Source organism: Notothenia rossii (assembly GCF_949606895.1).
Source record: "Notothenia rossii genome assembly, chromosome: 4".
In the NCBI taxonomy this organism is placed as follows: Eukaryota; Metazoa; Chordata; class Actinopteri; order Perciformes; family Nototheniidae; genus Notothenia; species Notothenia rossii.
Genome location: NC_136902.1, coordinates 85,028,821 through 85,056,300, shown reverse-complemented (window position 1 = coordinate 85,056,300; position 27,480 = coordinate 85,028,821). Strand labels below are relative to the sequence as shown.

The 27,480-nt window shown below is 40.7% G+C and overlaps 1 protein-coding gene across 1 annotated transcript; it reads left to right on the top strand.

Annotated features, from left to right (window-relative positions):
• Positions 1-234: 234 nt before the first annotated feature.
• Positions 235-12,131, top strand: barx2 (BARX homeobox 2). Its single transcript, XM_079679361.1, has 4 exons — positions 235-613; positions 5,732-6,041; positions 10,089-10,173; positions 10,533-12,131. Exons 1-4 carry the CDS (start codon positions 427-429, stop codon positions 10,812-10,814), a joined length of 864 nt encoding a protein of 287 aa, XP_079535487.1. The 5' UTR covers positions 235-426; the 3' UTR covers positions 10,815-12,131.
• Positions 12,132-27,480: the final 15,349 nt, after the last annotated feature.

Genomic DNA, 27,480 nt, shown 5'->3' with positions numbered 1-27,480 from the left:
TCAACTTATATGTAAAATAAATCAGAGAGAAAGAGAAGATCAGTTTTTTGTGGTAGGAGGAGTGTTTGCGATGTGGCCATATGTGTGTAGCTACAGTTCATGAATGTATGTGTAAGAGCGCGAGAGAGAGAGCGAGAGAGAGAGAGCGAGAGAGAGGTTTGTTAGAGCGGTAGAGATGAATACAGGGATGGTTTATATAGCAGTGGGTGTGAGCGCAGATCGCAGTCAGTTGATAACAGTGTGTGTGTGTGAGCTCAAGTTGAAGACTATCTTCCCCAGGACACTTCGGAGAGAGATAAACTGCATTTGGGAAGACAAACAATGAGTTATTTAATCGCATGAGCTACAATAATCGCACACGGTTAAACCTGCAGAGCTTTAGATATTACTGAAGAGAAGCTATAGTGCAGCGAACAGCGACACATCATGCACTGTCAAGCGGAGCTGAGGCTCTCCTCCCCCGGCCAGCTGAAGGCGGCCAGGCGGCGCTACAAGACCTTCATGATCGACGAGATCCTCTCCAAGGAGACTTGTGATTATTTCGAGAAGCTTTCTCTCTACTCCGTGTGCCCGTCGCTCATTGTACGGCCGAAGCCTCTCCATTCATGCTCAGGTAAGAGGACTCTTGTTTGTGACTAATTTAGAATTTAAGAAATAAGAACAAAATAGCTCATATGGAATTTGAAGAAAAACAAGTGTTGGTTTAGACATTCTGACTCTTTTACGCATGAGAACAGATTAATTATTACTATGTTATTGAAATTTGAAAAAAGATGATACAATTGGTGCATGAATGAGAACAGATTTGAATATAAGGTGCATAACGTTTACATTATATGGGGGACAGTTGACATGTACATTGTTTTGAAGTGTATTGCTGGTGGAATGACAATATGTGTTTCGTATTATCAAGTTTCAATTAGTTAAAAAAACAAACATGTACTGTGCATGCAACTTTACATATAGAAATAAGGAATATAGTATTGTTGTGACAAGTTCAAAGCATCTATAATTTATCATCACTGAAGTTTATTAATTTGTCTCAGATGTTCTCTTTTAAAGAGTTAGTTTAACATTAATTTATGCATGCTTCCTCCCAAAAGTCTCAGCACCTTCTCATTGTGTACTTCACATTATAAATCACTGTGCTGAAAGTGTTGAAAATCAAAGACACAGAAGAGAGAGTGGATGTCAGTGATGCTTCAGGGCTTTTGTTGAACTGATGAATGACTGAACTGATAAGGCATTGTTGTTACACCAAAATGTAATTTAAGTGGCACTGGGATGAAAAACAAACTAGAAGCCCGGGGTAGTTTTCTTTAAACTGCAGTTTATTTGTTTTAATTTCAATGAATTATTTCTCTTAAACTAGTGGACTTAAATAATGCATTTTGCTGCTCTTGGACATTTACAAATGAGATATTGTAATGTTGCTTTGATAGAAATGTGACCTTAAGCAAAGTAAAGTTGAGAACAAAAAAGGTGTCCATATGGTTACCCAATAAAATATTATACCCGTATTTATCTTGATTTAAAAATAAATATGGAATAAAAAAGTAAAAATTAAATTAGAAGATTCACTTGAACCACTATCACTCTCCTCCCATTTCTTCCAGCTTGTGAAGTGCTTTCTCTCATTTCCCTCTCATTTAGATGGTCCTTATCTAGATCTCTGATTGACAGATAGAATGACATTTTCTGCCCTTTAGCTTTGTCTTGTACTGGTTGAAAGTAACCAAAATAGTAGGACATAGCTGGGATCACACAGCACATGTTACATGTCAAAACAAAACGTCTGGTGCGATACTTAATTCTACCTCCAGATGAATCCAAACAACTGAACTGCTACTGCACACTCCAGTAACCATTAGGATAATTGCTCCAAAGTCTGAAATAATAGCCACTGCAATTTGATGATGACAGCGGCGGGTGGATAAAAATAGGGGAAGCGATTCCCTCATCCAACAGATATGGATGGGTGTATGGGAGAGGGCACTATGACTGGGCTTTGGCACCCCTCTGTTGCGATGGATAGAGTAACCCGCCCTGCATATTAGAACACTGTGCCCACCACTTATTTGTAGCTGCTGGGGTGTGAGACACAGTATATTCCCTAACATCAATGGCTTTTAGTGCTGGATATAGAAGCTGACTGGCTTGCAGTTCCTGGGCCACAAAGAGGCTCCTGCGTGGATCCTGCACGGGGAAAGTTGGGATGTTATAACCCTCTGCTGCCAGTGGAGGCTGCTGAAAGACAGTGAAGCCTATTAAGCTACCTGAAGAAGGAATGAATTGTTGGTTTTGTTTTCTTTACCTCTGGTATGACATTCAAACATACCAACATAATTGTCTTCCTGTGGTTTCTCCTGTGACACGTACATCTGTATCGCAGCATATTTTGAATATCATTCTTAACAGTGAAAGGGGCAGATGCTTGTAAAGCTACTTCCACGTCAGTTACAGCAGGGTCAGAGACAATGAACCCTGACCTGGTGCTGAACGGTGAACGACGTAATGGCAGTTTACAGAATAAAATATCTTAAAGGTGATTCATTTGAATGATAATCACCACCTACTATTTCTTCCATCTTGTGAGTGCTTTCTCTCATTTCCCTCTCTTTAAGACGGTCATTATCTAGATCTCCAATGATAGATTGACAGATAGACTGACTTGAGTATTTCTCGTGTGATACTTAACTTTGTATCACAGCCTATTTGTACTTTAATTCTTAATAGTTAAAGTAGGAGACGCTGGTGGAGTTACTTCCCCGTCAGTTACAGCAGGTTCAGAGACAATGAGCTCTGACCTGCTGAACGACGTAATGGCAGTTTACAATATTTCATTTGGAGGCCCATCTTTCAGCAGGACCCAGGGCAGGGCTTTTAGTGGTGCTTTCTGGAAGAGGTGAGAGAGATTAAGATCAACTGTGGCGTAATCTCACCTGACAGCATGATGAAAAAAAAACAAAAAGGAGAAAAGTGAAAAAGTGTGCAGGAGTTAGGTACAGGCTGAAGGCTTAGGAGAAATCCAAGAGAGCAAAAGGTTTTCATCCCTTCTTAAATCCTAATCCTCTGCGCACAATAAAGTCTCCCATTAAGCATAAAGCCAGTTGAGACGGTTGATTACACCCATGTCAACACACACGGGCAAGTAGGCACACACACAAAAGCAAAATACGTGCACATCTTTCATTTTTGGCACAAAAAAAAAAAAGATTGAAAACCCACCCAACCACTGCCATTAGATTTTTTTGTTATCTCAACAACAATCAGATCCAAAATAACCTGGATCAGGTTTCAGATTAAACAATTAATGCAAATGTTTAATGTAATGCACGGTGTAGAGTTTCAGCAGGAGTGTCCCTCGTAAAATAAAACTCAACAGGATGTTTCTTTCACTTTCCTTCTACCATTCGTTAAGAATTGGCATTACTTCACTTAAATCTGTCGTGTCCTTGAGGTGAATAGTTCCGATTAAAGCATTGAAAATAGTGAGATAAATAACTTATTTATCTCACTAATTCTTCCTAGGTAGAGAAACAGACCACACATCTTATTTAGATGTGTGGTCTGTTTCTCTACCCACCTAGGAAGAGTTTGAATTTGCGATCAAAATAAATACAATTAATTGAGAAGCTTCCTATCTTCCTTTCTGTCACCACTCAGTTTACACCCCAAACAGGGCAAACGTTCACTACACTCACCATAGCTTAGCAATAAATCATCCCTTTCAGCGTCCCATTGACAACAAACGTGTAGATGTTTTTATAAGGAGCATGCTGATGCAGGAAATATGGTTGGTTAATGAAGACAAATGTCGCAGTAACTACTTGATGAATGGCACCAATTATTGGTACAAAAACCAACGCCTCTTTTTGATCTATTCTTAGCCGGTATGTCTTCTCTAACGGTCACCATAAGCACTTGTGCCGGTCCTTACATTCCATCTGTGATTATCAAGAGTATCAGTGGGCTTCTGCATGGGGCCGAGTTGCTCTCTTGCAGCTACTCAAACCGTTTATTTGTAGACTATTGACAGGACACTGACGCTTGTCAACGACGTGTCAGAGAGTCAGTGGAAAGTCACCACGAAGACTGACATTTCCCTCTTCGCTCTCTATCTCTTCTTTCTTTCTCTTTCCTTCTCTTTCCCTCTGAGGGACTGTCCGGAGACAACCTCAAGCTCTCTGTTGACAAGGGATTTCCTGACACTCATGAAGACAAACCGAGATGATTCTCCCATTCAGAATGACACTTCCCCTTCTCATCTTCATGTGACAGTCCCCCTGTAGAGCAACTCAACGATTCGACGATATGGAACATTTACACACCTGATTTAAGGAGAGAGCGATATAACATGGAAAGGAATAAATGGAGAGTATACAGCGGGAGAAAAGTGGTCTTCTTGTCTAGACTTGTTGCAATAGCAGCAGTCTCACGCTGGAGGATTAGTAATGACCTCAGCACCTTAACATGATGTCATGATGAGCCCAAGGCAGTGTCTGGTGTGTGTGTGTGTGTGTGTGTGTGTGTGTGTGTGTGTGTGTGTGTGTGTGTGTGTGTGTGTGTGTGTGTGTGTGTGTGTGTGTGTGTGTACGTGAGTGTAGAGCAACTGTGTCTATACCTGCAGATGCACTTGAATGCGGTGCTTATGCTCCTCATGCTTGATTTATTTCTAATTGTCGGGGCATAATATAAATCGTTGCAAAGTGTATCTGTGTTAAATACTGCATTAGGGTTCAACTGTAATATTTTAAAAATAGACATGATTCAACTTCTGGTAGCTTATTGTTCTTCTACGTGTCCATCTTCTTCTTCATTTTCTTCTACTCATTGTCCTTGTCATTACTGTAATTTCACCGGCCTTAATGGTAAAAAGACAGAAAACAATTAACAACAATTAAAGTTAATATCTGACTTTATGTCTCCTTTGTATTGATGTGTGTGTATGCGTGTGTTTTGGTATTGATAAAGAGATGGAGGCAGACCACCAACAAAACACAACTTGTATTTTCTCTGTTCCTTTGATACCTTTTATCTCCCTCAAATCTTTTATCTCTACTCCCAGGATAATCCCTGTGCTCCTTATCAGCACATGCATTACACTTTGTACTCAGTGAACCTTTACATTTTGTGATGGGTGATTTTATATTTGAAGCCGTGGGGGGTTTTTCTGACAGATCTCCTATTCACTTTGGTTGACCCACCCTCCCATCTAGGCTCCAGACAAATGTAACTTTTTATTGATTCTGGCGTCTTGCTGCCTCTGTCCGCCATGATAACATGTGTTTGAATCGGCTGCATACATGTGCAAGAGTGAGCGAGAAACGTTTATTAGCTGAACTGTTTGATTTAGTTTTGGGGGGATTTTTATTACAGCTCGTTCTGTGTCTGCAGGGTTCTCTCTGTGTACATCATGCTGTCAGGCTCAGTGCGTGCATGCTGGGAAACCAGTTATCATTTAACAACCTCTGAAAAAGAATCATTCATTTGGAAGGTTCAGGGGAGCGGTGTAAAACACAGTCTGCGTCATTGAGATCACGGCCCTCTACATGAAGGAGGTCAAAAGCAAAACACTTTTCACTGCAAACATAGAGCAATTAGAAATGAAGCTGTCTAAGCAATTACAGCCGGTCGATAACGGTACACTAAAAACCAACATTGACGCAAAAGGATCTCGAGTCATGTCCTATTTTTACTCAGTATTTATCTGCTTCTGTCTGCTCCCCAGGGTCCACCTCACTACGTGCCTACCCTCTCCTCTCGGTGATCACGCGGCAGCCCCACAACCTGCCCCTCCACCTCGCTCAGCCGTCCTCCCCGGGCGGGGTCCCCTCACACCTGCTCTCCTCGCAGCCCCCTCGAGGGTCCGAGGTCTCCCCCAGCCAGACGCCCCTCAGCATCAGCAGCGAGTCGGACACGGAGCACAGCTCGCCGCGCCTGAAGAAGCCACGCCGCAGCCGCACCATCTTCACAGAGCTGCAGCTGATGGGGCTGGAGAAGAAGTTCCAGAAGCAGAAGTACCTGTCCACGCCTGACAGGTCAGTGCAGAAACAACACATGGGATGGGATAGGTGGATAAGGAAGTACAAATGCAGGGAAATACACAAACACCTCAAAACAGGAGTGACATGTTTTTCTAGTACTATGTTCAAATTGGAGGTACTTCTCTTGAGTATTTTATGCTATTTTAAACTATTGTCCATTTCCCTTTTGTAGGCAAATGTACTTTTTTTCTTATTATATAGCATCAGTTACTAGCTACTTTGCAGATTTAAATCAACTAAAAAGTGATATACGTTTAGGTTAAGCTACCCAGAAGTTTAAATACTGCTGGGTAGCTTAACCTAAAAGTATATATCAATATTATAGTAAAAAAAAACAGCTTTATTAACATTTAGCAATATTTTCTTTCATATAATTCTCAAATGGGCCATACTGCAAAAAGAGTACTTTAACTTTTGATACTTTAAGATTTTGGTTCTGAAACTTTCCTAATATTTTGGATACAGGACTTTACTTGTGACCAAGTATTTTGGCTACTTTTACTAAGATCGGACAAACTCTTCCAACTCAGCCCCCACCCACTCGCCCACCCACCCACCCACCCACACACACACACACCCACACACACACACACACACACACACACACACACACACACACACACACACACACACACACACACACACACACACACACACACACACACACACACACACACACACACACACACACACACACACACACACACACACACACACACACACACACACACACACACACACACACACACACACACTAATGCTAACCTCATTGACAACTATTACGGGTTCTGTGAATACATAGAACAGCTGTACAAGAGAGCTATCAAGGTGTTCGACAGAAAGACACATTCATACCACCACTGTACCATCCTTGAAAAACACAATTTCTTGAGTTTTGACAATTTTAAGTCTTTTAAAAGTATGTTTTTTTTAATAAATGTTTATATGGACTGCCCCCCCCCTTAGGGGAATTCATCCACAAAAAAAACCACTGGACGCTGCACTAGGTCAGAAACCAGAGGAGACTGTGAAGTCCACCACAGACGGACCACCTTTGGACAAAATGTCCTCTCCGTTAAAGGCAGCTCATTGTGGAATAGCCTCCCAACTGAGATACGGGATTGTCCCACTTTGAACAGTTTTAAAGGACAACTCAAAGAATGGTTGAGAAACAAACAGACGAGCAACCACCGCTAAATGCACTTTAACACAGGGGTATCTCCTCTTGCACTTTATATGTCGTAGCATACATTGTACTGCCATGTGGTAAATGCTATGCTGCTCATGCTCTTTCTGCATATCATGTATTTATTTTTGCTATGTATATAAATGTCATGTTCTTATATGCTGTATGTGACGGGACTACGGATGGAAATTAGCTCAAAGCTAAAATCCGGCTCATTTACGCTTGTAAGCATTATTTTGTTTTAAAGTGTTCATCAATGTGCACTGTCCCGGTTCAAATAAACGATTAAATGAAATGAAATGAAATTAGTTCCATGACATTTAACAAAGCCATGTGTGAAAGGTAACTACCACAGTTTTTTCATTTCAACCAGATGTAAGAAACGCTTACAGCTTGTAGGCGTCACTCAACTGTGACATTTTGATAACCCGCATACCTGGCATAGAGCACATTATGAAAGCACAGCAAACGCACATTTGTAAAGCCGCAACTGCAATTATCAAGCTGTGGTTAACCCAACATCATAATTTTTGATTTATCCTGTGGGGAACGCTAATGTAATGTGAATTTTGTCAAAGCCAGAGCATTACCTCATCATTCTAGTTGAGACAAGAGGAACGTTTTAACCCTGAGCTCTCCAAAAGCAAAAAAGGGCCCAACAAAGAAACACTGCCTTATTCAAGAGAGCAGGGACGGAGGCCAAAACAAGCACACACACATGTACTACAGTGATTTACTGCCAATCATTTCACACATGTGCAGGTGTATAAAAAGAACATTTCTACCATAATATGAAGTAATCTACATGTTAATATCCATGTCTTAAGTTCCATTTTTCTGTTCAACTTGTGGACCTGACATGAGGTTGGACTTTATTTTATTGAACGGCTCACTTTTATATTTTGCCTACAGGCTTTTTTTCCAATATAACTCAGAATAATATTGAGCCATATATGTTATAAAAACGTTCATTCACATGCGCAGTAGGAATTTGAAACTGCCATTGAGCCTTTGCATCGAGTAGAAATTGGAAGTCTGCACACTCCCCCCATTACTCATCCATTTTTTTATTGAGAGTAAATCAGCTGGGATTAAAAACAGAAACAACTTCATGTAAAGTGTCTGCATGCATTTAGAAAGGCAAATAGCTACACAAACATCGTACACAATGTATCCTGTTGGCAATGTATCTGAAAACAAATGTGCATATTTGAAATAAACCAGATTTATTTGTCATGGCGTTTACATCCAGTCCGTGCAGAAAAACTCCCACGATGCATTATTAAATATATCACATCTTGGCTTGCCTGGAGCCGTTGGAAAGATGCCATGCCTCATCTTAAAGCAGAAGCCCCGAGGCTGAGCACTACTCAGTGATCAAACCCAAGCAACCTTACGAATCGCTGTGCCAAAATAATATGTCCTGTCAAAATATTAGATTCTGAAACTGTGTAGAGAATTAATTAAATACCCCGTTGCAGGAAAAACATCAATATAGAAAATCCCCCTTTAAAGCCCCACATCAAAGGTGTGGCGTGCTCCCCACTTGGGTTTGTTATGATCCAGAGATAACTTTAATTTTCTCAACCTACTCTTGGCTCGTAAACTGTGCGGTTTTAAAACTGAGACGACATGCGGGGGCAAGAGGAACCAAAACCAAAAATATCCCTGAAAAGACTTATTTATATCATAGATGAATAACGATTTTAAGCAGCGTTCAATTACAATAATTAGTACCTTAATGATCCCCACTGTCATCATCATCAATGTGGAAAAACTTTTCGGTTACACCAAAGATTCCCTTTTTGAAATGTGTAACAAAATTGCCTTCAGGGACTTCGATAATGTTTCTGTTGCTTTGAGTGTGTGGTTTCTCTCCATTCAAAACTAATGACCATAAATAAGAGGTTTGTTTTCTTTTCTGAAATTACTTTTCCTTGCCTCCAGTTGTTGAACGGCTACAGACTGGGGCACGCATGCTAGTAAAGTGTGATAGACAGCTTGATTGCCTTTATGTCTGGTGTTTTTCGAAGCACAGACCCACACGCACATGAGAACCATACACAGCCCTTTATGTTAGGTATAAGGGTTTGTAGATGATCCCTTGAATTTAAGGGGTTTGTATCTGCTCTGCTTTTTAGATTCTGTTCACGCCTTTTTCTCCGTCTCGGCTTCCGCTTTCACCATTAAATGAAAGCCAGCTACTTTCACTGGGGGTTTGTGGTGGGGGTGTGAACCCCTTCATCCGACTACGAAGAGCAGCGAATAGGAAATCTCATTTTTAAGAAACCCAGATAAACCTTCATTTCCTTTACAAATTGAGGCCGTGTCCACTTTATCTGTCCCTTCCTGAAGTATCACATCACACACATCCAATAGCCCTATTAGTCATGGATCAACACATGTGGTGGATGCATTCAGAGTTTCCTCCAGACTGCCCCAATCGTCCGACTACATGCGCTGTGATTGGATTACTGACTTCTGTACAGATGTTTGAAACAGTGCTTCCTGTGCTGCAGGTGTCAAACTGCAGCTACTAGCAGATCAGCTTTGATGTGAGATTCAAAGACTGAGTATAAGAATAGGACTTATACTGTACTGAAGTCTGAAATCCTGGCAACCTCTAGGCATGAAACTGCGTTATACAGTATACTGACTAGAAGGTAAAAAACACAATTAGTTATATTTTCTTTATTCTCCTGTTAGTGGGAGAAACAAGGCAGAGACAGTCTACCTGGTTGTTTGCTGATTTTTAAAGCATGTGTCACGGTTTAACAGTACATAGCCTGTTCAAGTTAAAGAAGTACATGAAACGTCCATCTAACGTGCATTTTGTTTTGTTTTTTGATTTGTAGGTTAGACCTGGCCCAGTCACTTGGCCTCACACAGCTCCAGGTGAAGACATGGTACCAGAACAGGCGTATGAAGTGGAAGAAAATGGTAAGAGACATACACATTGTCATCTTTAAAAGTATGTTTTTTTTTTAATCAAAACGCATTAATTTAACTGCTGACTTACCAATCCATGTAAACCTGGTTTGAACTATACATGTAAGAGTAGCAAACGGTATGACAGGAAGGGAGGGTGTGGTGTGATGTGTGACCGATGATGGCTGCAGGGAGAGCAAACACTTCTGTGAGGTCAACAACTCGGAGAACAAAAAAGAGCTGAAATCGTTAAAGATATATGAGTGCTCAAGGGGCAGCGAGAAGCAATACGTCTTCTCCTAATTACTAGAATAGCAACTGCTGCCGCCATTTGTCACCAGTCCACTAAGATTGTCTCTGTGTTATTCTAGGTGCTCAAAGGAGGTCACGAGGCCCCGACTAAGCCCAAGGGAAGACCCAAGAAGAACTCCATTCCAACCACGGAGGAAATCGAGGCTGAAGAGCGAAGAGTAAAGGTGGAGCAGGAGGATAAGATGAGGTGGGGGACAAAGGAGTCAGTGCTGGGTCACGGAGGAGAGGCGACTCAGAGCGAACCTCAAGACCTCAGTTCAGAAACTCACAACCCGGCGATAGGGGGGTCCGAGCGGGAGCTGCCCCTCCTGATGCAGCCAGAGAGCCACGCAGCTAGCTAAGCCAGGACAAAACCAAAGACTGAAGCCAACCTGAAAACAAATAGTGCCTCAGGATCACTGTAAAAAGCCCGTGTGGTGTTTCTTTGCTTTAGGGATTTGACTGGAAACATATTGCTGGAGTCCAATCTTTACCTAATGCGGCCTTTTTTTGTGTTTTAGATAAGGTACAAAGAGATGAAACGCATAGATACTGATTGCACTGGTAATGTTTTTGGTCTTAACATTTTTATTTGAACAGGTGCCTGGTACAAGGAGCGTAAATCTGTCAGATCAAAGCAAGTGTCAAAGCAAAACAGGTATCACCACATTACCTTATTGTGCATTACAGTGATCAAACACACCGCCTCCAAGCTGCCTCACATAGTGCATGTGCCAAAATATCAAGATTTGCCTTACTGTAGTGTCTCTGTATATCCATGTATTATAAATGACTTCACTGCCAAAAGCTATAACATTAAACGGCTACGGTGCCTTGTCGGTCTCAGAGGAAAGCATTTAAAATGTGGGTAAAATAACTATAAAATGCAAGTATATATTTTTTACAGTGGTTTTCGATTACAAGTGCCGTTTTTTGAGACAGAGTTGTGATGTTTTGAAGAACACTTCCATGTTTACATTGGAGTTCTTCTGCACAGCTTTAAGGTGTTTATTTGGTCAGTAAAGCTTGCCTTTTTTATTTTTCAAATCTGAACAATGTCTGCCAAGCCATACACTGTATCATACTGTAGAAATGTGTATAAAGTTTAAAATATATGGTCTTTTGGAAATAAATGTAAAACAGTATTTTTAACTGCTGTTTTGAATTGGATTAAAATAGTTTGTATGTATGTTACTGCCGTCCCTGAGCTTTCTTTCTCTGAAGTTTCATGGGAGTTGTCACGAGGCCACAAACACTCTTAAGCTGTCAGAGATTTTCAGGTAGAATAAATCATAACCTGTGCGAGACGCACAGCATATGCTGAACATTTAAAATCTCTAAGACCTTTTTTAGCCTGCAGGCCGAGTACCCAAATCATTATGTTAGACTTGCATTAAATAACACTGTCTCTAACTGCCTGTCAATGACTTCTCTTGTACACCTGTACTCTCTTCCCTCCAAAGAATTGTAATTAAAGCCTTTCACTTTTTGAATTATACAGATTTATTTTTATTTGTTATTGTTTAATATGAAAAAGTGCAGTATTTTTCTGATGTAAATAATGCTTGTTTGGTAAGCTTGCTTGCAGTTTTTTTTTAGGTTTGTCTAAAATCATTTTTACTATATACAAGTGTGTGTTTATGTATTTAAATACACTTAATAAAAAACAATCATATAAATTCCACTTGTTTTTATTTGATGCAAATTAGTTATGATTGCTCAGAGATAAAAAAACATCATATTTTTGGGTGCGTCTCGAATGAGAACAGTTCCACAAATAACTAAAGTTCCCTACAGGTCAAAAGTGCTGTCACGTCATGCTAATCAGAATCAGAATCAGAAACAGGTCTATTGCCAGATAGGATCGCACATACTAGGAATGTGACTTGATGTCATGGTGCACACATACAACATAATTGTGTGTGTGTGTGTGTGTTAGTGTGTGTGTGTGGTCTACCGTCCTTGTGGGGACCTACATTTGTGTACACAGCCACGTGTGGGGACTCGCCTCCCTTATGGGCACAAAATGGAGGTCCCCATGAGGGGAATCATTAATTTTAGAGTGAAGACTTGGTTATGTTTAGGGTTAGGGTTAGGCATGTGTTGGTTATGGTTAAGGTTAGGATAAGTCTCCAGGAAATGCATGTAGGTCAATGTAATGTCCCCTGAAGTGATGTATACATGGTATGTGTATATGTGTGTGTATATGTGTGTGTAAAACAAACAGTTACTGTAGGTTGAACTTCGGGCAGATCCATTACTGAGGAAGCTTTTGAAGATGTATTATCTGTAGTCAGAGTTTGCCATAAATCACGATCAAGAGAACAAAGCATTTTAAGCACTTTGTGTTTTGACATTTATCATCTTTATCTGCAGAGCAAACAGGTTGGTCTGCATTGAACCTGCGGGCTCCCTGTGACCCAGAGCCCGCCTGAAGAGTATTTTGAATGCCTGATACCGGACATGGATGGTTTGTAAAGCAAACAGCACAGGTTTGCATTGAGTGAAGTGTGTGTGCGTGTGTGCACGCCCTGTGTCAACATTGTAAGTATGCTTCATGTGTGTGCGATGCATTCAACAGAAGAAGCTGCCACACTTCCAAGAAGAAGTGTGGCAAGAAATCGAACAAAAAAAGTGACTTATCTTGTGTTGTGTTTTCCTTTGCAATACAAATTGATTTATGCAGCACCTTCTGCTTCCTGTTGGAGCCTATTTAAAAGCATAGTTGCCATTTTGGCACAATTGTTGAGTGTGATTACAACAAATGCAAACACAAACAGTTTGAATGTGGTTTTGATTTAGTGAACTTGTCTAGAACAATCCACAATGACCATAGCAGTTTAATATTACGCAAGGGACCTTTATATTTAATTGAATGACTAATAAAAACATTAGAAGCATAGGTATAACGTGCAAGGTGTGTGCATGGTTTGCCATAAACAATTAATAACTTTCATTTTGTAATATTAGTCATAACCCTTGCATTGTCAGTTTGCTTTTACTATTGAAGAACAACATTCAACTGCCAGTTTAAAGGAACTTGTATTACGCCTTTGATAATTCATGTTAACAACTGTTGACATACAGTACAGTAGCTATTTATTGGAATACATAACACTTTGATTGTTCAGAACTGGCCTTGCCCTTTGCTTTTGCAGAATGAGCCGTGACTCACCTCCTCGCCACCTGGTTAATTAAATATAATATATATTTTTTTTAGAAAGCCACTGGAGCATGGTAAGTGTATCGGCCTTAATTGCAGGGAATGAGAACACACATTTTCTTATTAAATATCCTTTGTGGACACACAGGCTCTGGCAGGCAGGTCTGTGATAAACCGCACTTTGCATGTCTCCACAGGCCGCTGAGCTGCAGGCTAATTGTTGTGTGGCGAGGTGAGAAACTGGCGGCCTAATTGGAGAACCAGTTTTTTTCTCACAGGTCCTGGTTCAGGCGCAGGTCACAGGAGTGGAGTGCTGTCAAGTCTAGCGACCCCCCCCCACACTCCCTCCTACCACTAAGACATCCATTGCACACCTTCAACTGTCAGCTTAGCGTTCACTCAGGTAGTTAGCAGAGGGCTGATGTGAGGGGAGGAGTGGGTGTAGCTCACGGTGTGTCACCCTCATGTGTGTCATGACAGAGGAAGTTATCTCTAAATGTTGAGTGCAGGAGCAGCAGCAGGGATTACCAAAGTCAATAAAGGCGGATGCTTTCTACGACGTGCACAATGCTCACCATTGTCTTGCATTAGCAGTTGAAGAGAGCAGTAATCATCGGAAATAGGAGGAGGATCACTTCCTCTCAAAGGAGCATGTGTGAAACACGTGGCTGTTTCTATGAATCTGTTGAGCAAGATTTAAGTAAATAAATCCTTCTGGTGGAATGCTAGTAACAAATACAAATCATATTTACATTAACCTTCGTGATATCACTCTTTTAAGACTCTAGTTTCAAACTCCTATGAGCAACATTGCATGTGTTCAGATTCATTTTTATGAATTGAAAATAGAGTGGACGCAAAGTGCAGAGGAACGCCAAATGGATTTTAATCGACCATTATTTCAGTCTGAAAGTGTGAGCTGTTGATGGTTGCATACATTGCATATGGATGTTGTCATCAAAGTGAAACCCTTGTGAATAACAAACTGTTTTCCGGCACTTGTTTTCTAGACAAACAGTTCAATCCACATCTGGTATCCTACACATTACTTGATTCAGTCTGATTTAGTTTTTTACTACTGTTGAATAATGAAAACTGGACAAGACTTTGAGTTCAAGATTGTGTTCTGTAAAGTGCCGTCTGTGAACAACAAAACAAAAAAACATGATCAAACTTTGTTATTTCACCTTGTGACTGTGAAATGCAAAGGCTGGTTTGAGTAACAGATCAGAGAGTTTGAAATCTAAAGAGACACCAAAAACACGGCAGAACGTTTTTTCTTCAAATGTGATATAATTTTACAACTCTGCAAAGCCCTTGGCAAGAGGGAAATCCATCCATCCCAAGACAAATAGTAGAAATACGATGATCATAAATGACTGCTGGCACTCACTTGATTGGCCTCTGCAGTACATTAATGGATGACGCTGCAGTGTTACAGCAAACATTGGGCTAGGTTCAGCTTTTTATGGCAAACAGCCCTGTTTTTGTTTTTTTTGCTCGACCCTACACATTGACTAATTGAGCGATCCCATTCAAATGAATCAGGGGGCGGCATATTTTCATACAGAGCTGTTTTCTGTAAGAACATGACTATAGACTTAAATAGGCGTATCCCTCTCACCTTGATAGCTCGTTGACAGGATTGTTAGAATCGTATAGAAATTCATTTCCAAACTCACTGTGTTGACCTGATTCTGAAGACGTGTTTCCGGACGCCTTTGGCAGTTCTGCTTTACTTGCAGACGGTTTTATTATTTGCATCATCAGCTAAGAAAAGCAAATTGATATTCTTTACATGTAAGGGAATCAGATTCTTTAATTGACTTAGAACAAGTTAGGAAAAAGGCCTTAAAATACAGACAGTTAGGGTTTCATTGGGAAATCTATGTCCCAAGATTTCCTAAATAAAACTACCTACATGTAAACATCCAACATCATCCATTGCCCACTAGAGGTCACTACCACAGATTTTAAGTAAATGAAGGTGAAGGGTTAGTTATTAATGGAAATCAATGGATTGCTTTACTGTACCTATTTTCAAAAATGTATTACCTAAGAGCAGAAATGTAATAACACAATGTTGCGTAACAACCCAAAAACGTAGAGACTGAGCATGCCCCTGTTGATGCACTGGGGGATCTTTTAGCCTAATGTATTTAGTGCGTTAATTACAGTGCTGCCCGCCTCTCTGTCGTCTGTCGGTAGCTCATGCTCTGGTCAACATGTCTGGGAGAAGAAGACACTGCCTCCCACCTCCAGGCTCTCAAGCCCATACATCAACCAGTAAGCATTGGTGTGTGTGTGTGTGTGTGTGTGTGTTTCTGTGTGTGTGTGTGTGTGTGTGTGTGTTTGTGCGTGTGTCTGTGTGTGTCTGCATGCTGTTTTGCTGCAGGGATATCGAAGGGCTTGTTATGGAAGTCATGATCACTAGCTCTGGGGTGTTTATCCGTCTGCTGAGGAGGTGGGCGGTAATAGACCTGTCAGATGAGTTTTACCCAGAAGCTACGGCGTGCTGCTACAGTATGTCCAAATCACTTCAGACTCCCCCAAACCCCAGAGACCTCCACGAAGATCCCTGTCAGGAATGGGCTTACTCCCTACACTGCTAACAGCCTAAACATGTGTGAATGTAAAAGATAACGGTCAGGTTTGAAAGATTTTGTTTCTTGATTTCACTTTACATTTTTGGTGACCAATATCATTGTGTGTCTACAGTTATTTCCGTTTTAAATCACATTAATATGAGCTGTCCAATTATTGTCCAATAATTCAGAGCTTTCAAACCAGCCCTAGGAATAGCATTGAACTAATCGACATTTCTTTAATGACATAATGTCAACGACTGCCAATGCAGGAAGCACTGTTCCCTTCATGTAAGGATGTGGAATTGAAAAAAAATCTGTTGCATTAAACGTTGAAATGTAACCCTAACCCTAAACCGTTTGGTGGTAGTCCAAATGTTGAAACAGAAATGGTCATCTGATCATCCAATCTATTTGCTCTGTTGTTGTTGTTCACATGATATCAGGAATACATAAATGATATGTAAAGATGCTTAAAAGTACGACAACAAGCAGACAATATGAAATATGCACATGTTTAAAATGTGTTTCTTATTAGACGATTATTAGTGCAAACCATTGCAGGAAGTTAACCTGAGAACCACGGACCCAAACCCATATAAAACCTTCCAGTGGTACTGTGCTTCCAGAAAATACTCTATTTATGACAAAGACTTTAGAAACAGCAACAACTAAAACTAGAAGTTTTGTAAAAATCCAAAGCGAGACGAGGGCCATGTGGGTGGTGGGTACTCTCTGAGTTTCTCGCTGTGATCCTAACTCATTCTCAGGGACAGCTGAGTACAAGGGAATCCATACAAAATCCTGCAAAGCCTGCTGTTCTGATTTTCTTTTTACCATGACCTGATGTGGCCTTTTCTTTCTTTACTTTGCTTTACAGTAACAAATGTGTGGCACACAGGGGAGAAGGTTTTCAACTGTACATATATCTAGAAAAGCTTTCTCCCAAACCGACATGAGGCAGAAAGTTGCATGTTGTAACCACCATACTTATTATACCATAACTAAATATGGAACTTAAGCTTGTTTTATATTTTACAGTGCAAAACAAAGTGCAAAACAAAGCATTCACACACTCATAGAGGGATACTTCTTTGCACATATACATTTTAATTCACCTTCCCGTCGTGTCGCTTTCTTTACACAACCTTCTCTTTCTCCTCTAGGCTTTCACTCATGGTTTCCCTAATGGCAAAGAGCAGCTCCTAATGCCCTACATTCAGGGTACACGAAAAACTGAGCTCAATAGGCTTGTAATCCACATTTTATACCGAGGCCCGGGTTTATAAAGGAAGCCGCAATAAAAGCCAAGTAAATGTCAAAGGGAGTCGGGAAAATCTACACTAGTGCCGGCTGTGTAATGTGGGATCAACCAAGTGGCAGAATGACTGAGCAATTACGTATTTGTTGAAAGCTCATTTCATAGATCTGCGCCTAACTGAAATAAAACGAAGTGAACCAAGGAAACGTTTGCGGTTGTGTGTGTGTGTGTGTGTGTCTGTTGGTCTTCTCTTCTCTCTGCCTTCTCTAAGAGATTTTCTTAGTTCTGTATTCACATCCAGACACATGTTACCAACTCATGTCTTCTCTTCTTTGAGAGAGCAAAGAAAACTTCCTCCTTGTCAACATTTATTTGAAAGAGACTTATTTTTTGACACAAATCCATGCCAGGCCTCATTCCTGTGCTGACAGTCGACTTTCATTTTTCTCTACGAGTGGACTTACAAAGACAAGCGTGTGTGTGTGTGTGTGTGTGTGTGTGTGTGTGTGTGTGTGTGTGTGTGTGTGTGTGTGTGTGTGTGTGTGTGTGTGTGTGTGTGTGTGTGTGTGTGTGTGTGTGTGTGTGTGTGTGTGTGTGTGTGTGTGAAGACTTAATGTCACTTAAATAGTGTTGTGTTGGACCAGCAGGCAGGTAATGAGCTCAGGTGAGCGATCTGTGCCCTCTTCAAATATTTCCACTTGGGGAAAAAAAAGGAGAAAAATAAACAGTGAGTGGGTTTTGATGATTGGCATGCTGCGAGGAGTTTCTATTTTCTCAACATGTTTAGCCTCTCCTCTGTCAACTGCTTTGACAGCAGAGCATGCCAGGGATCCTGTGAAGGGGCTCTGCGCTCTGGCTGATGTCAGGGAGCAGCCAGGGGTCAGCCGTCAGCTCCAGGGTGGATTCAACCGATGGAGGGGGTGGAGCCCGGAAAACTGGCCTGCTTCGCAAAAAGCTCCTACTGATCCCAATATGTGTTTTTTTATGAATGAAATGAACTCACTATTCTTTTAAAAGTATCTTAACATCTTAAATATAGTTATTAGCCGTTTTTCAATCAAGATAATTATGCTGCTGTCATGAGAATGAGATGTGCTGAAACAGCTGTGCTCGTAGCCAAGTCACGTACAAGCTGCTACACGTGAGGCAGATGCATGTGTGACTCATGTGAAGCTTATCCAAAGAAAAATATACCACATATTACTTATGATTGTCGTAAATTACAAGTGTGAATTACACATCGCACAGACGGAGGTTGACATTACTCGTTTTTGTGGGCAACTTCAGTGAAATTACTCACAGCTAGTCCCATAATAAAAGTAATTCAAAGGGCAATTCAGTATGCCTGACAAGAGGCAAGTGAGAAGGAAATGCAATAATAATAATTTTAACCTCCAATTTGTTTTACAGGGTGTAGTTTTAAAGTTAAATGCAAGCCAGTACCACAAAATATATAGTAGATGAACTCATAATGGCCGTTGTTTTACAAATTACACTCGGGCAATATAAGAGCATGCATTCAGCAGGTTTGCGCTACACTTTGAGTCCTTTCGCTGCTGCAGACAAAACCTCCTTTATGTGGGACATGCTCAAGTGAGTCAGTTCCTCTCGACTTGCTGTCATAAGGCATCAGAAACCACAGCTCCATGAAAAGCAAGTCCGCCAGCCTGCCAAAGGTTCATCCCTCTCCACCTGTTGTGGCGCTGGTTGCTATAAACATTTGAGTAATTTGAATTGAGTATGTGGTACTGTAATATTTCCTTCAAGATGTTATCTGCCTGCATCTGGCGCCGTGCCATGCACTCAGGGTGTATGCACAGGCAGAAACACATACACACTTAGTCATTCACAAACACACACTCAAATTATAAGAGATGGTGGAGAAGTACAAAAAATAAGGGAGGAAAATGAGGAGGGGTTTGCAGCGGGGGGGTGTATATTCGTCCTCGGCCCTGACAAGGTGAGCTCTCTTTGCCCCGAGGACTGACTGCACAAACAACATTGCTGACTGGTAAAGCAAAAGGAAAAGGCTCAGAGCCATCAGTGAATATATTTCATTTCATAAGCACTTAAAGGTGATGAAACATGAGGGCATGGTGTGTGTGTGTGTGTGTGTGTGTGTGTGTGTTAACTGACAACAAGACAGACGCACTTTATCACAGTATGAGCAGGTGTCAAAAGGAAAGGCCAGTGAAAGAAATACATTCTTTGACAATGCATAACACATCCTGAGGCAATACTGTTATCATTTGATTTTTTCTGATCTTGCTTTGCATTAACACTCTTTATTCTTTCAGCTCAGCAGTGTAGTATTAACTTGTGATTTCAAGCACTTCATGTTCATTTAATTTCTGCAGGTTTTCTTTCAAGAAACAAAGTCCTGGTACTTCTGGTACGTGATAATTAAAACAACTAAGTCTTATACTTATCAACGGACCAGTATAATCTACTATGAATATATTTTCTGCTTTGCACTTCATTAGACATTTTTTCAAACGACTAACCAAGGTCATCTACACAAGACGCATCATTCCAAACTGAAAGCCTGTGTGTTGTTTGTAAAACAAATGATTTGATGCATTTAAAACCATCAATCATCAATCAACAGTACCCAGAATGTAAAAAGTCCCTGTAACCAATCAGTAAGCAAAGCATCAATGCTATAAACACGAATCAGATTGCTCCTCTGTGTGTGCAACAATGGAGGGGAATTTCAGAGGGAGAGACTAAGAGGAAGTCATTGGGTCTGAAACTGTTGCATATTGGGAATGATAAAAAAAAGTGTCCTCATTGCACTTGTGGACATATAAATCTATATTTACAGTATTCTACGCAATAAAACACCAAACATTCTGGATACAATTGTTTGAATTAGCTCATCAGTGTTTAGTTGGCATCTGAAAATAGTAATTTATGCTATGAAAATACCATTTAAGAAGAGTTAATATAGAGTTTGCTTCTGTGAGATGTGTGAAATATTTAGTATAACCTGTGTTCAGAGGACTTTGCGATTTCTGAAGATGCCCTACTTCACTTTGCCTCCAGTCACAGCCGCTGCACTAAAGAGTGAATCATCATTCATAAATGCTTTTATACTTGGTCAACAACAGTCACTTAATTGGCAGGATGATGAGCTTGCCAAGATTCTTGAAACCTGCAATTAGAATTTTACGATATTAGAAGAACACGTAGTGCTGCACTTTAGCAACAAAAGGCTTCTGTCATTGAGTCCAACCCTTTTGTCTTACGATGGAAATAATCAACAATCATCTTTCCTTCCTCATCTTTCACATAGATCATCCAATTGTAAAGAGGCTGACATATTCCTGAGAAATGTCGCTTGAGCATCTGTCTTCTTTATAATGACATGTAGTGACCCATGGTGCTGCTGTACCAGAACAACAAGCTTTAGCCAAAAGTCATCTGTAGTGAGTAATGTATTAACGTGATGGTAATGTTGGGTCAATAGAGTTTATAGTTGATATCAGCCTAAAGCCCTATTTCACATAAATGACAAACCATTTGAGTTACATTCACATTTATAGGCCTTGATGAATTTCAAGATGAGATCATATTAAACATCAAACAAGCTGAGGGCTTTCACCCATGACGCTGCTGTTCCTGTGCCATGTGAAACGAAAGAGTTTGCCAACGTTATGTAATGCGATCCATGTCACCTGATGCCACTGAATAACTGAACTAACCCTAACCCCTAATCCTAACCCTAACCCTAACCCTAACCCTAAACCTAACCCCTAACCCTAACCCCTAACCCTAAACCTAACCCCTAACCCCTAACCCCTAGCCCTAACCCTAACCCAGGGGTCTGCAACCTTTTTGACCAAAAGAGCCATTTTGCTCCTTTTTCCCAAAAAATGTTTTGTCTGGAGCCGCAAAACATATTTCATAGCTTGATAGCTAATAAAGTTGTATTTATTGTTATATCAGACAAAAACTACAGTTTTTTTTCCATGTATTAGGCTATTTATTACATTATATAAAACTATTAACCTCTAATAAGAAACAAAGAACTCCTATAAGGAGAAATACAAATAATACACAGGCCTACTTTAAAATAAATTAAACACAGCACTTGGGGAGTCCTCTGCACATTTGAAGGAAAACAAACATTATTAAAATGGACCCACTTTGAAATAAATAAAACATATAGCTGCACCCTAAAACGAGTTAAAGGTAGGGTAGGTAAGAATGGAGAAACCAGCTCGAGTGCGCTAGAATTTGAAAATACACAACCGGAAAAAATCTGCCTCTTCCTTCAGACTTTCTTAGAGTCCCTCCTCCAACACACACGAACGCGCACATGACCAATGAGGGCACGAGATAAGTTTGTGCACAGATGGAACAGAGATGGAAGGCTGACAGGCAGGTAGGCCATCCAGTTACTTTAGCCGGGCCGGATAAAATGATTGGTCGTGCTTTTTACAGCGCCACGGCTTCCAGAGATACATTTTTTGTATGTATTTATTGTCAAAGCATTTAATATATTCATTGCTATCGGGACGTTAAGAGCATTCCATGGAATATAACAAAAAGTGTTTTCTGAAATAAATTACATACCCCATTGAATTATGACTGAAGATTATCAGCTGTCTTCCTCTCCCGTGTTGTTCCTCGACACGTAAAGGCTGCAGCACCGTTGACAACTTCTCTCTACATATCAAACATACCGGTAAACCAGCATCAGTTGCTGTGAAAGCATATAATTCTGTCCATGCAGAATTAAATCCTGTGTTCCTCCGGTACTTTTCTTTGAGTTATCCATAGTTCGCTCATCGAGCCGGGGGTCAGGTTATTCACCCGCAGGAAAAGGCGCTCGCGCGGGACCGTAGCAGGATGTGACACATATTTTAGTTGACCTAATTAAAACCGTTTTGTTTTTTATTTATGTGTCACAGTATCACCTCAAAATAAAAGATACAAAACATTTTCAACCATGCAACAAAATATAAATAGTCCTACAAATACTTTTATTTTATTTCCTTCTTATTTTTGTCTAAACTCAAGGGAGCCAGAGCAGAGGGCCGCGGGTTGCCGACCCCTGCCCTAACCATAACTGTTCAACCTTAAAACATAATCCTTATTCACCATTGTTGGTGCCTAAACATAACCAATTGTTAAAAATGCTGACATTTCCTTCTTCTATGATTTTGCAGAGATGTGAAATAGCAACACCGTTTCTTGTGACTTGGATTCAACTCTATATTGAATGCTCACTGAAACAGATAGGATGCAATGGCAACAGATAAAGGGAACACTCAGATGAATGACACAATGAAAGGAGGGCGATAATGAGAGACATGTGACAGCAGGGCTAATGAAGGACAGGTGAAAACAATCACACACAGGAAGTATCTGAAACAAGAGACAAAGGGAAGTATATCAAAATAAAAAAAGGAAAAACATGAATGGAGAAGGGAGGATTATGACACTGTGAATATAAGTCAGGAGGAAATAATCAGTCATACTCTGCGGGATAGCTCTAACATGGAAACCTGTAAAGGTCACGTCACGAGCCAACTCGTTTGAAGAAGATCAAAGCATTATCATTAAGCATCTGTTAAAAACCATAATGGCAATCACTATAAATGCAGTCCCAAAATGCATTAGGCAATGATGATGTTTTTCTTTCCTGTGGTGTGGGTGGTAATGATTCAATTTCCATGATAAATAGGGATTGGGTGCTTCCTGATTAGCGACCAAACTGGAGGCGAAAAGAAAGGGAAGAAGAGAAGAAGAAGAAAATGGCCCCACGATTAGGTTGGGGATTGATGAAGCAAAGGAACAGCCAAGCTTGTTCATCAACGAATGAAAGAGACAGAAAAAAATGTCACTGTGCTATTTCTCCTCCGCCAAAGGAACACGGTAACAGAGCCTCTGGGGGGATTTTCCTCACAGTTGAGGGGCTTATTTGAATTGGATCTGCTGTTGATTGAAATGAATCGGCCCAATATCACAACTCCTTATAACTCGATCCCGGGGACAGATGGACGAGTTATCCGAGAGGACACTTTCTCTAATCCTCAGTCTTCTCATGTGCTGTGGCATTCTGGGACATCGGAGAGGGAAGAAAGAGGACGGAAGAGACCGATGACCCTTCTGGGCCTTCAAACGTAATTCACAACTACGTGACCACACACACACACACACACACACGGATTCATCGAGAGGCCTTTGGGACTCTCGGCTGCGGGGCAAACTGATTTCACGGTGCGCCGGGGAATGATATAGAAAAACAACAGAAAGGTGTAGAGGAGAGTGTTTTCTTAGATTTACTCGTCATCCAGCAGTCGGAGCAGCGGGGTGCCGGGGTCAAAGGTCAGCGTGTCGGACCAAGTTGTCGTAACGGGGCTGTGACCCTTCCTCAACATTGAGAGGGTTGGATTTCAGCGAGTCGGAAAGAAAATGCTTTTACGACTGTTGAAGGATGGGATCCCTGCTTTTAAATTCTAAGTATTTCCTTTGTTTAGGCTAAATGAACACATCAGAATATCAGATGTGGTCTTTTTGCAGCTTGGATATTGAAGATAGGACAAATGGACCTTTGTCTTTTAGTTTTTTTCAACCTTACAGCTTCTCTTTCTTTTCCTACATTTCAGCTCCACTTTCTTCCTGACCGACCCTGGTATTTGAATCCCTTCTCTCTCCACTCCCTGCTGTTAAATCAATCTGGAGCTGTCAGCACTGAGGATTCTGGCGATCACAGCCACTCGTCCCCGTCTGTTCTTTGGTAAAATATAAGATGAAGCACTGCTGCTCATTTCTGTTTTGAATGCCGAGACACTTAAAATACATTAGGGGAATCCACTAATGCTGACTTCACAATATTAATACAGCCATAAATAACTGTTATTTACTAGGGGTGGGCGATACCACAAAATCTGGATTCGATCCGATACCAAGTATTTCAGGGCCAGTATCGCCGATACCGATATCGATACCTTTTTATAATGAAAAGCGTCTTATGTACTTTCATATAGGGGAGAGCTGCATGACATGATTTTTGAGCTGACATCATCATAAATAGACTAAATCTGAATTCATTTTCATGAATAAAGACAGGACAGTTTTTATAGACAAATAAACGTTTGACTTTTGCAAATTTAAAGTGCAAACATGAAAAATAACAATACAAAGTGGCCAGAGTAGCGAACTGTCTTCTTGCACACATCACAGTTCGCTAAGTTTTAATTACCAGTTGTGAAATTGCTCCACACAACGCTCCTCTTTCTCTCAGCCATCATGCGCGTGTGTGTGTTGCACTCACGAGTCGCTGGCCGCTGTCAGTCAGTTTGATAATCGGCGTTCAGGCAGGGAGCGCGCTGCGCGTGCGCGAGCCTCGAGGAGAGGAGGACAGCAGTGGAGAGAAGAAAAGAGCATTATACTTGTGTTCGTCTGCACATAGTTTTTTGAAGAAATTGACGAGTAGAGGAGACGGAGAAAAAAAAGTATAAAAGTATCGATCCTATTGGCTCTAGTATCGATATTTTGAAACGTAACGTGATATCGGAAGTATCGATATTTTGGGATTGATCCGCCCACCCCTATTATTTACTATGTTGAGCTGATTTGGTTTGCAGTGATATTAGTTCAGGTTTTATAGGTTGAATACGATTTCATTAATTAGTTTGAATTGACATGTAAATAGAGTTTACAGACATGAGGCGACTTGAGGAAGGCTTCTTCCTTCCCCAAGTTACTGTTGAATATCTTATACGTGTAGTTGTGTATGAAAGTGTTTAATTGTGTTTAATTTTCAGTTGAAATGAAAAATATGCTGAATGAAATGCTGTCAATAGCCATCATTTTAGCTGGGTGAGTCAGACAACAAGACACAATGGAGACTATTGTTCAGGGAAGACCTCAGATAAAAAACTAATGGTTGCTATCTACACAGGCTCAAAACACATCTGGTAGTATCTGTTGGCTCGGCCAAGCACAAAGGAAGACAGTGTTCCGCGTTGACTGACACAATCTGTGAGACATAAATGATTTACTCCGCTTTAATACCAGGGCAGGGCGCTTGTGCATGTTAGCATTGGCCTGGAGGACACCGGGTGCACTCACAAACACATGCATGTATTCAGTATACATGAGGATGTGAGGCATGCACTGCAAACATGCAACACTGACTGTTTAACACGCTTATACACAAACAAGCATGCACAATCACACCTCCAGAATGTAAATACTCATTCATGCATTCCTCACAAGGGTTGTTATGGCTTTGTGGAGCATGTGCACACCTCATTGCATGTTTTTGTCCGTGTTCAGGGTTACCCAAACAGAGCAGCAGCCAAGAGATACAGCAAAACAACACCTGATACTTGTGTGTTTTCCATTAACTGTCATCCATGACAGAGTTCTTTCCGCTCAAAATGTCTTCACAGTATCCAGATCTTGATACGTCTGAACTCCATCAAGTCATTTAGGATTTGTTTTGCTTACACAGTCCTGCACGCAGTCTTATTTGCATTTGTATCTTTTTTACTCTCAAGTGCTGTTGATTCACAGATTAAATAAAAGTACTATGTTGGGTCTGTTAAGTGTTTTTTCCAGCAGTTCAATCAGTGAGGATCTAAAGGCCGCTACTCATTTGTAAAAAGAGCATTAGGCCTGAGTTATTGAGAACAAAGGTCTCGCAGACTCCTCTGGCACATGTGCACACATAAATTATTCTTTTCTTAATTGGATTAAAACCTCAAAGTGAGTTTGGAGACCTCCCACATCAAGACAATGGAAACAACGAGCTGCATCATTGTAGATTTCCATCTCATAAGGTCTTCAGTTTCTCAATAGCTATTAGACAAGGATCCTTGTTCTTTTTTATTGGGACAATAAATCTATCATCTCTAAAGTACATTACAGAAGGAAATAAAATCTTTTTTTCATTTGCTATCACCCTCGGAAAAGATGTAGCGTATAAATAAACAATTGGTATCTTCCCCATCATCTTCCCCCTCCCCTCTCCTTTGTCCCCAGGTGAAAGGAAATTGTTGGCACATGTAGGTGGATTGCTCAGTCAGTCATGATGTACTAACCTCCCTGACAGTAATCCTTGCTGATCTCTGTGTATGTGTGTATGCATAGGTGTGTGTATTTTGCTGTATGTGTGTGTTTGTTTGCGTCGGTTGGGTCGGTGTTGACAGCAACCTGCTGGGTGAGCTTAGAGCTCCCAGAGAGTTGAACTGATGACACCGTGACACATGTCAGCAGAGAGCATCCTGTTCAGTCACCACTCATTTGTAACTATTTATTGACACACACTCAGGAAGTCAAACACTTGGATGAGTATTAATTGTCTCTTTTTTGACGAGAAGGAAGTTCAAAATGACGACCTTGTCAAAGTTGATGCAAAAAAAGTTTAAAAAAACAACGCCTTTTCCAACGTCTAGAATACTTTACAAAAAATCATACAAAAAGGGAGTGGAAAACTATAAAGATAAATCACCCAAAAAATATTATTTTGATGATATATTATAAATATAATTGATATCATGCAGATTCAGTTGAAGTAGCTATGGTAGCTCTTGTATCTTCTCTTGCACTTTATATGTCGTTGCTGCTATATTGTATTACCATGTCATACTTGTGTATGCTGCTCTTGCTCTTTTGCACTTTTTGCATATCATGTATTTAGTTTTTGCTATGTTTGTAAAATGTAAACTTCTTAAATGTTTTATGTGAGGGACTGCGGATGGAAATGAGCTCAAAGCTAAATCTGGCACTGTTACGCTTGACACATTTTAATGTTTTAAAGATCCCATGTCATGCTTTTCCGGTTATTACCCGTCCCCTTGTGTGTTATGAAGATTTTTCTGCATGTAAACGGTCTGCAGAGTCACAAACCCTCAAAGTACACCCTGTAGCGAGTAAAACTCTATCACAGAAAAGACCTGTCTATGCTGCTGCCTTTTTCCATTGTTTTCTTCCTGGGTAGAGTGACGTGCCCATACCCAAATGGACCCATTGGTCCAAATTGACCAATCCGTCGAGCTTCT

Coding starts and splice junctions, on each gene's coding strand:
- barx2 (XM_079679361.1), top strand. CDS start 427: ATGCACTGTCAAGCGGAGCTGAGGCTCTCCTCCCCCGGCCAGCTGAAG. Junction 614..5,731: donor GCCTCTCCATTCATGCTCAG/GTAAGAGGACTC, acceptor TCTGCTCCCCAG/GGTCCACCTCACTACGTGCC. Junction 10,174..10,532: donor GTATGAAGTGGAAGAAAATG/GTAAGAGACATA, acceptor GTGTTATTCTAG/GTGCTCAAAGGAGGTCACGA.